This window comes from Eleutherodactylus coqui, chromosome 5, assembly GCF_035609145.1.
Source record: "Eleutherodactylus coqui strain aEleCoq1 chromosome 5, aEleCoq1.hap1, whole genome shotgun sequence".
NCBI classification, from domain to species: domain Eukaryota; kingdom Metazoa; phylum Chordata; class Amphibia; order Anura; family Eleutherodactylidae; genus Eleutherodactylus; species Eleutherodactylus coqui.
Window position 1 is genome coordinate 120,378,694 of NC_089841.1, and position 12,791 is coordinate 120,391,484.

At 44.3% G+C, this 12,791-nt stretch overlaps 1 protein-coding gene across 2 annotated transcripts in view; it reads right to left on the minus strand.

Moving 5' to 3' along the window:
- Positions 1-12,791, minus strand: part of TRIM36 (tripartite motif containing 36) — an 87,678-nt gene that overhangs the window by 17,373 nt on the left and 57,514 nt on the right. For both annotated transcript variants that reach the window (XM_066603077.1, XM_066603078.1), the window contains exon 3: positions 7,182-7,507. In XM_066603077.1, the coding sequence (XP_066459174.1) occupies positions 7,182-7,507 (326 nt within the window). The remainder of the gene's footprint in view (positions 1-7,181; positions 7,508-12,791) is intronic.

Below are 12,791 nucleotides of genomic sequence, written 5' to 3' on the forward strand. Positions count from 1 at the left end.
ATCTAATATCCCAACAACTGGCAGTGACCTCACCAGGGCAGCAGATCACATCCACACCAATGAAGATAGTGTGCCATATGCTAACGCACCAAGAACACTGCTTCTTAATAATGATTAGCAGAGTGGCCAACCTCAATGATTAGGTGCCACATACTAATCTTTATTACAACTTCTGTACAGTTCTCTTTACTTTTGACCCCAGCACCTCCTGCCCCATCTGAATGGCACTTTCATCCATAGTATGGCTGCAGATGGAGGGACATGTGACCAAAGATTCCGAAAGTTTGGAGATGGAGGAGCTTAGAGGCAGCTCAGTATTTAGAACACATCTGACCCATCCAGCACCAAGTAATGGGAATATGTTTAACCCCTTAGTGACCAGGCCAAATTTTGGAAATCTAACATGTCACTTTAACATAGAATAACTCCGTAAGTGTTTTGCATATCCAAGTGATACTGACATTGTGAAAATAGTCTGATAGAATGTGTATACTTATTAAAAGTGCCAATGTTGGGAAAATTTGAAAAGTGTCATTTTTTCATATTTTCAATTGTAATAGCAAAAATTTGTACAGTATGTTTGCAAATATTTGATTTAAGCTATATTTCTATCCGGTTACTTTATTCTGAATGCACATTTGAAACTTGTGTTTTTTTTTAACCATTTAGGAGACGTACAAATTTAACATTACTTTTCAGCATTTTGAAGAACACTGTTTTCCTGCACCAAGCCAAGATTACGAAGGCTCATAGGTGGCAGAATGATAGATAACACTCACAGATGACCCCATCACGGGGAGGGGGGGGGGGGGGCAGTATTTTGACCCCTCAGTTCTTTTTCAGGAATTAATTCAATTTAGAGAAGTAAAATTTCATTTTGCAAATATGTCATTGTAAAGACATTTTTTCCTATAATGCACATGAAAGTGAGGATTGACAACCCAAAATGGATACCCCTCTTTGTCCTGTGTTCAGAAACATACCCATTGTGGCCCTAACCTACTTACAGGACCCATGGCAAGGCCTATAATGGAGGGAACACCCGTTGGATTGCAGGGCACAACTGAATTCCAGGCCCTATTGCTCACTTGTACGGAATAGAAATGGACTCCCTGCAGCCCAGGATGACAGCTCCAGGCTGTCGGCTACCCACGGGCACCGAAAGCATGGAGCCATCACATCCATAGCCCACGTGGCTTTAATCCCTGCAGGAAGCATGTTTCTACGTCCTCAGGGATTAAAGCCTGAAAAATAGGACAATAGAATAAGCTGCCATGTATGTACATGAGGAATTAGACCCAATGTCCACGGATGGATTTGATAACCATGGGTGTCTCCACTTCAAATTTACACATGCAGAAAACAAATCAAAGCATGCTCCATTTTAATATGGTTTCTGCACGGATTGCTTCCATTGAAGTCAATGGAAGCAGTCCAATCCATAGTCCGTTCACAGTTGACACTGGACAGGCCATGGATTCTGCAGGAACAGGAGGAGATTTAAAAACAATCTGTACTGTGCATGTACGCCAGCCAGCACTTCCACACACATCCGCAGTATAGAAGAAAGACAGACAGGTAAGCATGGTTAGATTCCGTTGTGGGCTCCGCATGTGGAATCTGGCCCACCTGTGGACAGGCCTTACAGGATTTCTGGCCATTATATATTTTTCACCAGACTCCCTCTGCAGGCTATAGCTGCAATTCTCAGTCTTCCCTGACCTGGTGGGTAAAGACTAGTTATGATGTCTCCCATAAACTGCACACAGTAAGATTGTCTCCATTGCTCTGTAGCACATCCTCAAGTAACGCATCATGTAAGGACACTATACAGCACTACTGAGCAGTATACATGCAATTTCAGTAGCTGAGAGATAGCCAAAGCAACATGCCCCAATTTCTCTGCTTCCCTCTTTCTCATCCCCCACGGACTGTATGAGTAAGCACTCAACTGCAGATGTAGTAGTTTAACTTAAGATTTAACACTTTATGACCCTTCTCCAGGCCATGGTTTAATATTTGTAGTTACATAGTAACAGTATGCTTGGCTGAAAAAAAATACAGATGTCCACCCAATTCAGCCTGTTTCCATCCCATCTAAGTAGATCGCGGCAGGGAAAGTTCAGAGGAGGCGTGCTCCGTGTCTTCGGCCGGTTATCGCGAGAGCCCGGCCTGTCGCCATGCCAACAGGACGCCAGACACTGGCGTCCTGTGTTGCCAGTGCCTGAGTTCGCTGTGTAAGCGATAAGGCATGGCAGGGCAGTAGCCCTGCCATGCCTTATCACAGCGATCATCAGGGCAGTGTTCTAAGTCCCCCAGAGGGACACAAATGGGGTATTAAAAAAAAGAAAAAGTTAAATGGATTTAAAAAGTGTAAAAAAAAATAAAACCCCACATATTTGGTATTGTCGCATCCGTAACAATGCATACAATAAGTCGCACATGCTTTTGACTGCATGGAAAAAAGTAAAAAATGCTAAAAAACTGATGCTAATTTTTAGCATTTTGCCTCACTAAAAACTCAATAAAAGTGATCAAAAAAAGCCGCATGTACCCCAAAATGGTACCAATCAAAACTACAGCTAGTCTCTCCAAAAATAAGCCCTCAGAGCTCCGTACATAAAAATAAAGTTACAGGACTTTGAATGCAGCGATTTAGAAAAAAAAACTGCCAAAAAAAATAAAAATAAAGGGTTTTTATTGCAGAAAAGTGGAAAAACCTAAAAGTAAGAATTTTGGTATCGCTGTAACCGTACCGGCCCGCAGAAAAAATGGATTGTCTTATTTATGCTACATGATTAACACTGTAAAATAAATAAAAAAATCTATGGCAGAATTGATGCGTTCTCTCCCTATCATAAAAAAAAGTTTTACAATATAGTCTATGTATCCAAAAATGGCATCAAACTACAGTTCGCCAAACAAAAAAACAAGCCCTTATACGGCTGTGTCGACTGAAAAATAAAAAAATTATGACTTGATAAATGAAGAAATTCCGCCAAAAATCCTTGCGTCCTTAAGTCCAAAATAGGCCATGTCATTAAGGGGTTAGAGCAGCTGACCCACTGAATCTGAGGATGTACGTTTTATACTTTCCTTCCCCTGCTATGAGTTCCGAAACCTGCCACTGCAATGCATTCCACAGACTACAGTGATTGCCATCTAGCCCTCGTTGTGTGTCTAGCCCAGGTAGTCCACCGGAAGTGTTCCTCAGTGGGTTTGACAGAAGACACTGGTGAAAGTATAAAACTTTAAGATGAGAACTTGTGGCAGAAAGATCTCATACACGTAAGAGGGAACCAGTTACATCCTACAAACACCATAAAGTAAATTATGGTGCTTATAGACAGGCTCCATGTTCTCACGCTGTTACCTGTTGAAGGTGACACTGGTCTGTAGATTTAAGTGAATATAGAAGGTATTGAAAGTTAAACTGTCCACACCTGCAGGAAAAATTAGTATAGCCTCAGCTAATGCTGTTTTGATGCATCATGGGGCTGAACAAAAAAATAAATTTACTCAAGTTGATGGCTGATAAGTGTCAGACAAGGAGCTGCACTGCAAGGAAATGGCTGGACTACACAGAGGAGATCCCCAGAGTGCAACAAGCAATCGGGTGAGGGGGGCAGGGATGAGGGAATAAATAATTGTTTTGCCAGAGAGGCCCTTCTTCGTTTTTTGGGCATGTTCACACAGTGGAATTTTAACATGGAAGCTGCTCAGATTCTGCAGAAAGTTCGCATCCCAATACCTTTAATGGGAATCCATGCTGTAATCTTTACACTGCAATTTTTTTGTATTGCAAAAATAAAACATGACATCACTTGACATTGATTAGACGCCATATCGGTGTTGAGAATTCTGCATGTGGATTTGCCCAATAAAAAAGGGGCAAAGCTATGCGCAGAGTCACATGGAGTGGAAAATGAAAAAGGGTACAGCGGACGGCACTACCTCACCTATCCACAGTGTAAGAGAAAGGCAATCCGGACGGGACGCAGAAGACCAGCCGAGGTAAAGGTGTCCTTGGCCGTGGGCAGGTTGGGATTCCGTTGCGGGCTCCCGCATGTGGAATCCAACTCGCCCGTGGACATGAGGCCTAAATAGTGCAGATTTGGCCACGTTTTTGTAGCATATCTGCTGATTATAAATTTGCAGTGTTTTTTAAAACACCATGTATTTGCTGTAGAAGTTTTCTGCCCCATGGGCAGCTTTTAGGCCTCATGTCCACGGGGAAAATCAGGCCCGCTACGGATTCTCCATGGAGAATCCGTAGCGGGTCCCTTCTGCCCCGCGGACATGAGCGCTGAAAAGAAGAATAAATCAGAATAAACTCACCTCCCGCACGCTCCGGATCCTTCCTTCGCTGCGGCTTCATCTTCTCTGCGTCGCGGCCGGATCTTCTTTCTTCGGCCCGGCGGATGCGCAGGATGACGTCGGTGACGTGCCCCGCGCATGCGCCGGCCCGAAGCAAAATGATCCGGCCGCGACAGAGAAGATGGCGCCGCGGCGAAGAGAAGAACCGGAGCGGGTGAGTAAAATCTGATTTTTGTCTCCCGCGGATCCGGACGGCTTCCATAGGCTTCAATAGAAGCCCGCGGGAGACCCGCACGAAAATGGAGCATAGTCCACATTTTTTCATGCTCCATTTTTTTTTAAAATCACTTTTATTGACCATCCACGGGTATTTATCTACCCGCGGGTGGTCAATGCATCCCTATGGGGTGCGGATCCGCGGGCAGGAGAAGAGTTAAAATCCGCTGCAGATTTTAATTCTTCTTTTGCCTGTGGACATGAGGCCTAAGAAGTCTCCACCAGGCTTGTACTGTAAAATAGTGCAGAAGAGGCTGAGTGCTTTCACATACATCTTTAAAAAAATAAATAAAAAAAAATAAAAAGGGCATGTTTAAGCACATGAACACATTTTCTCAGTTAGAATCTGAGGAGTTCCTATGAATGTCATGCCGGCCGTGAGGCAGACGCTTGTAGCTGAGCCCCCACAACTGTCATTTTACATGCAGACTTATTGTGTTATGTTGCCAGGTAACAGTCAGATATTACAAATAGCTGTCTCAGAATGTGAGCCTCCGTGCTTTGTGCTCCGCCACCTTTCATCCACATTCTCACTGCAGCTCCAGGCTGGACACAAATATAGCCAAGAGGAATTAATATCACATATTAACCCTTAGACACAGCAGGATCCTTTATGACCCCAAGTGAGCCAACCCTCGGTGAAATACTATGGAGGAAAATTAATAAGTCAAACGTTTCCTGCACCAGGCTTGGCAAGACTTTGCCCGCTGCTCGGTACCCTGAATACATAACGTGGCGTACACGTTTTCATGTATTCAGCACATCCGCCGCACATCTAGACAGAAATGTACGCATGATCCCAAGCTGATGCAGATTTTTGGTATAATTTACGACATTCTGGTGTAAATTATACATAAATCTGTCAGTTGAGGGCAGCCACGCCCTCTCCTATGTCCCACCAACTTCAGGAAAACAGGGGCAGCGCAGGAGGAAAAAGTTGCATGGAGCAGCCAGGAGAGCAGAGCAAGGCAGCGCAGGAGACTTCTCTCCTCCCGATTGACATAACAGCTATTTAAAATGAATAATGAGCGATCAGCTGATCGTCCATCGTTTATGCAGCATGGACGATAAGCTCATCGCTCAGTATAAATAGCAGCCGTTCAGTAGTGAACAGCTGCTGTGTTAGGTCAATGGAGAGGGGCAGGGAAGAGAGGAGAAAAGTCTTCTGCACCGCCCCGACCCCCTGCTGGCCACTCCGTGAGCGAGCCAGCACTGCTAGCTCCTGTGTGACAGCATGGGAACGCAGACATGCAGGGGTGAGTGTCGGGCATAGTTTGCCTGACAGTCGTCCTGTGTACATGGACCTTTAAACAATTATTCGGCCTAGTGGTCATCTTAAAGGAGATGTCCCGCGCCGAAACGGGGTTTTTTTTTTTTTTAACCCCCCCCCCCCCCCCGTTCGGCGCGAGACAACCCCGATGCAGGGGTTAAAAAAACCACCCGCACAGCGCTTACCTGAATCCCGGCGGTCCGGCGTCTTCATACTCACCTGCTGAAGATGGCCGCCGGGATCTTCTACCTTCGTGGACCGCAGCTCTTCTGTGCGGTCCACTGCCGATTCCAGCCTCCTGATTGGCTGGAATCGGCACGTGACGGGGCGGAGCTACACGGAGCCGCTCTCTGGCACGAGCGGCTCCATAGAAGACTGCTGAAGACCCGGACTGCGCAAGCGCGGCTAATTTGGCCATCGGAGGCCAAAAATTAGTCGGCTCCATGGAGACGAGGACGCTAGCAACGGAGCAGGTAAGTATAAAACTTTTTATAACTTCTGTATGGCTCATAATTAATGCACAATGTACATTACAAAGTGCATTATTATGGCCATACAGAAGTGTATAGACCCACTTGCTGCCTCGGGACATCTCCTTTAAGAAAAAAAGAAAAAAAAAGTCCAGAAGTTTTCTCTTCTTTACACAAGTTAGAGCATTCCCAAAATCACCAAAACATTAAAGTTTTAAATTGACTTATATAATGGGTCAATTCCCTTAATGTTCCTCAACATTGTTTTGGTGCCTGCCAGTAGTCTAGGTTTTGCGGTGTGGAGGATGTGTACAGAAACATGACTGCTGTAACCAATGACCGACCTCAGCAGTGATTCTTGCATGCACGATAAGTTTGCCAAGGCTGTAGCATTTACATGAATGTATGTTTTAACATGCTGCAAAGTTTTCCTTTAACTAAAGCTGTAGAATAAAGTTTGTTAATAGGGAACCAGCCACACCCAATCAGCATCATACACCAAGTTACAGTGCCTATAGGTTAGGGGATGTGGAGCCCCAGGATTTATTTCTTATACTTACTCGACTCCCCGTTCTCTCGCAGTCACCCCAGGAAGCCGGCGCTTGGTCTGCAAGTGTGACTCTTCTCCAGTCAGTGCACTCCCATAGGGAACAGCATGTGTACAAGCATGCCAGCTGGAGAGAGGAGTCAGACACACACCCAGCAGACTTGCAGAGGTCATAGTGATGTAACGGAGAGCTGGACAAGTAGTCCACCCAGACTCCATGTTCCCTGTCCTATAAGCACCATGACAGGCCCACCTTTTTATAACCAAAACTGAAGAAAGGATAGGAGTTGCCAGAACTCACTTTAGGTCTGAAGTTTGCTGTAGGTCCCACAAACTCGTGCTGGGCTTTGATGGTTCCCCAGGGATGGTTAATCTTGAAGCACTCATTGCAGAAGCTGGCACTGCAATCCAAGCAGCTTTTTGTGGATTCTTGAACTGGAGGTTTGCAGAAGTCACACATGATAGCAATGGCAGCGCGGGCCGCCTGTCTGTACCGTTCTACTATGGTCTCCAAAGTAAAGTTCCGAAAAAGGCCATTAACTCCTCGCTCTCCAAGGTCCACATCACGTAAACATCCGGGACAGGACAACGATGTCATTTTGGTTGTTAAAGAGTTGCGCTTAGACCCTAAAAAGAGAATTTGGTTAGGTTAGAACTAAAGAATGCAAAGCAAGCAACCGCCAAGGAATATACAGCTGCATTTTAAGTCTGCATTGCAGAAACACGTGGGAAATTGCTATGGACCGCATGCAGTTATGTGCAAGGAATGTTATCTACCTGATCTTAACTGTCATAGAAGAGAGAATTGGCTAATAAACAGCCAGTGGAGTCTGGACACTATGCATTACATAAACGGTTTAATAGTCAGACCCATTACTTGTACCAAGATTTAAAGGACCGCCAAACCTACAGATCAAAAATACGCAGACAGTCAGGAGGGGTTTAGGCTTATCAGCGATGGCAAAACTAACAGTCTTGCGGAAAATACTCATAACTTGCCGATTGGTAGGAATCAGATTGCTGAAGCCCGCACTTATCCAGAGGAAAACCCCTAATGTGTCCTGAAATTTTGACAGTGGTGCCATTCACTTCCCCATCTACGGCATACCCACCGAAGTACAAGTGCACAGAAGCCTCCAACAGTCCCACTGAAGTAAATGACTGCCAGAGATTGCCAAGTGCTTGAACTCCGCTCTCCTGCAGATACACATCCTATACAAACCACAATAGCCCATTAAAAAAAATAAAGTTATAGGACAGTGACTAAAGTTTAATTATGTAATATACACATAGTAATGAAAACAGAAACTGCAGCCATAGTTGTCACTTTTGAGCTCGATTCTTGAAAACAAAACTAGTTGACGATCAGTTTCCTCCCCAATTAGCAATCACTGTGTCAAAGCTACACAGGCAAACCAGATCTCACCTAGGGTGGAGTCACACATGGAGTTTAAACCTGTACGTCTTACATGCAGAATTCGTTCAGATTACACCTTTTTTTCATTGCAAAGAATTAAATAGAGCAATTTTGCATGTAAGACAATTTTGTTTGTGGTGGCTTTTGACACCAAATTCATCCATACTTAACAATGGGGTCATACATGCAGTTTTTGCAGCTTTTTTTAGATTTATGCCTGGCTTTGGCATAAAAAAAAAAAAAGGCACAAATGGGAAAAATTAATACTCCTCCCCCCCCCCCCCCCCCCCCCCACCTCCAATACAGGAGTGAATACAAAAACCGCACACAGCAAATTCAACATTATCCTTCAAACGTATTTTTGAATTATACAGAAAGATTAGAGCAGCAATATTTTGAACAGGGAAGCCCTTTTCAGAATGTTGAACATTGTTCTTTAACATCTAAACAAAAAAAAAAAAAAGGGAGAAAACCCACAACGAGGTGTTCAGGTTCAAAACAAAGTCTGCATGCATACACCAAAACCATGAAGTGTGAAGAAGTGGGGCACACAATAAAGAATTCACCAGTCTGCCAATACATCTGCAAACTTTCATTCTGTTGGAAACCATTCCAAACATGAGTGACAATGTAAAATAAACAAAAAAATTTAATAAAAAGGAAAATTTTCATGCACTGACATCCATAGACACTAGGCAAGTCATAGGATTGCTGTGCACAGTCACTAATGGTATACAGCGGTCAGGACTGTGGCACCTCACTGTTCTAAAACCGCCTGCAACTTCTGTCTGCAATGCAGTTGCTGGAAACATACTCTTGTCAGAACTGCTAGTGAAGTAGTTTCAGGGCATACGTGCGCATATACATTTTATGTCTTTGTTTTTTTTTTTTTAATGGAAAGGTTTATTATGCCAATCATTTTATTTGGGCTGGTAATGAGCAAAAACCTATTTTGGAGCTCTGTCATCTGCATTTTTTGGTACCTTAAAAAGGTCATTCCTATGAACATTTTTCCTTCTGTGCACCCTTCACCCAATTGTCACTCTGGAGGTCTCCTAGCCAACATACATACTGGAGGCCTATCGGTAGTTACATAATGAATTGAAACAATGTCACCTTTAACATCTCTCCTATAAACTGGCACAAAACAGCAGTTGTCCAAAACCACCAATAAGCACCCAGCTCTCATTTTGCAGAGGGCCATTTTAAATGAAGCCTACAAACATACACTTTACACTAATTGTGTTACCCATGCGTCCACGGTTCCTGCAGCTGTGTAATACTTTGTTTTATACTCAATGAAATATACCATTGAGTCAGGCAGTCTGCCATTACTGGCCTAACCTAGATTTGTTAAGTATCCAAACTTCCAGGTGACTTCAAAATAAGTAGTCATGTGTAGACTCCCGCCTCAAACTCAGTTTTCCCTGAGCTAGTTGGAGGAGACCATCTGCCATCTTGTCTCCCTACACTACACACATGGAGTGGCCCCTTCAGTCCTTGGCTGCTCACAAAAGATCACATGCTGGTTACAGGATTAATAAAATCCCCCCCCCCCCCCCCACAAAGTTGGCTGAGCAGTGCTTGAAGAAACAATGTGATGGCTGCGATTGATTCTTTGAACGCATGCCCATCCAATCAATGCAGTGCTCTGAACCAATCTGGAGGTGGACTTTATGAATCTTGTGACCAAGAAGTGATCTTGTATTGGCAGCTGAGGACTGCAGGAACTGTGACAGAACTCTGGTGAGCAGCGGAAGGACCTGGAAAAAGGCTGCCAGGGCTTATTTATTTTTGGGGTAGGGCTTATATTTCAAGCCTCCCCAAAAAGCCTGAAAAATTAGGCTAGGGCTCAATTTTGGGATACAGACTCTTGGCTCCTCCTCCCACCATAGAGTTCTATGAGCAGCATTTAAGCTGACCCATTAGTGAGTCATTAGCCAATTTTCTCTATTAAGACAGATTTTAGACTGTTTAGAGCCTCCAGCAACCATTTATGAATGGGTGTGTGACTGCTGCCTCTGATTGGCTCAGCGGGACCAATCAGATGAGAGGCAGCAGTCACTCACCGATTCATAAATTCATGAATGGGTGTGTGAGTGGAATCTGCCTCTGATTGGTCAGGCTGTGACCAATTAGAGGCAGCTCATTCAGCAGGCAGGGATTTTAAATCCCCAGCTGCTGAATACTACTGTCAGCTGTTCAGAGCAGTTCAGGAGGACTGCCGCTGGGCGCGCTGAACTCCGTCTGCCGGGACCAGGTGAGTGTGTGTGATTATATATAAACACACACACATGGGAAGGGCTTATATATTTAACCCCTTCCCGACAATTCATCCCACGATCGCCAGCAGCCCATTGCTTTCAGTGGAGCCAGCTGTATTGCCGGCTAAATTGAATTCAATGGTCAGTGCTCGTTTAATTGAGACGAGTACCGCGTGGTGCTCGTCTCGAGTAACGAGCATCTCGAGCACCCTAATACTTGAACGAGCATCAAGCTCGGACGAGTATGCTCGCTCATCTTTAGAAGGCATCTTTTGTAAGGCAAGGAGGAATTGATAATTCATTTAGAAGTTGAGGGGCAAGCTATATTATCTATTCTTGGGATAGATAGTCAATAGTAGATGGACATGTGTCCATCGCTCAGGACTAGCTGTCTACCAGGCCACAGCACTCATGCACTGAACTGATTTCTACAGGAAGCAGACAGCTCCATACTTATTGCAGTGGCCAGGCTTAGTGTTGTAGTCAGTTTCCATTCACTTCAATGCCAGTAATACCAAGCCTGGCCACTGCAATAGGAACAAAGCGGTCTGCTTCCTGCAGAAACCAGCTCAGTGCAGCTGTCTGGCAAACAGCTGAGCAGTGGGGGCACAGGGTAATGGATACCTGTCAGTCTACTATTATGTGTGCTGGGGATAGGGCATAAATGGTTTGCAACCAGACAACCCCTTTAAGAAAAATAGAAGGATGTAAAACTAGTTTTGGGATTCAAGGTGCAAAGTGATCAGGCTTCTTTTAGCTTTGTGCTGTGAATGGCATTTCACTAACTTTGCTAGTTACAACACAACTATGTCCTTTGTATGTCATAGATTATGACAGTGTTGTTCCAATATGGTCACCGCTCCAACAGAATGAAACCTATTACAGAAACAGCAGAAAATTAGGAGGAAAGCCAATATACGAAGAAGCCAAGAGCCCATTAAAGCCATAGAGCCAGTCACCTCTGCTCCTTAGTACAAAAGGGATCCGTTTTGTTGCTGCAAAATATTAACATTTATAAAGTGAGTCATCAGTAATTACAGTACATGTAATAATGCCATTTCAGCATCACGCCAAAAAGCGCTAACACAATCTGATCTTTGTAACAGTCCTTAATACGTTAAAAGGGTTTTTGGCTCTGAAGACCATTATCCTCTATCCACAGGATAGGCGATAAAAGCCTCAGACCATGAGAACAAATGCCCCCTGTAGAAAGAATAGTGGTGCACAAGCTTGACCAGAGGCCCATTCACATCTACAAGAGTGAGGGAGATTGATGCACTCTCCATCCCACAGAAGTGAATGGAGCAGTGGTCACAAAAGCAGCACTACCCAATTCACATGGTGTGTGCAGTTCCCTGAGGGTCCCAGCAGTCAGAATTCCCCGTAATCAATCCTTTAGCCTATAGCCTGTGGCTAGAGAAATATTTTTATTGGAAAAAGCCTTTTTTTTTTTAAGGCAACAGACACTTTTGCACTGAATTATTTTTTGTTAGCAAGAATATTGCTTAAAAGGGCTCATACCAAGATAACAAGTTACCTCCTATCCACAGGATAGGAGGCAACTTGCTGATCGGTAGGGGTCTCACCACTGAGACCCCCACCAATCCCAAGAATGGCAGTCCCGTGTCCCCCTCTGCCTTTCATTGCAGGGAAATCAGATTTAATGGAGCACTGGCTGAACAAGAAGTCAGCGCTCCATTCATTTCAATGGGGCTGACAAATACTCCAGCTGGCCATCTCCAGCAGACCAACTGAAAGTGAATGGGGCAGTAGTGGACTTGTGCAACCAACGTCACATTCAGTCTCCTCCTCACTGCAGATGGGGGTTCAGTTAAGCTGTGGTCAGGAAGATGGGAGGCAAGGGACCCCCGTTCCCAGGTTCTGTTAGGCCATGATTGATTAGAAAGTTAGTTATTTAAAAATTATAAATAATTTATATCAGCACTTCCCAATTAAAAAAAAAACAAAAAAACCCTATAGGTGCACATTAAACCATGGCTGCAAAAAAATAAGAGCAGAAACCAAAAAAAAGCCTACAAATGAAACCATTTACCTTCTGTCCCTCCTATTGGACCATATAAATGGTATCCTAACTTTCCTGGTCTTATTTGTAGGCTTAGTCCCAAGAGAGGAGCACTCTTAGAGGTAGGTACCCAACTTTCCCAGGTTAAGATTAAACCACCTGGTATTAGCGTTAGGACCCATCTGAAAGCTTGGTCACCTGGACATT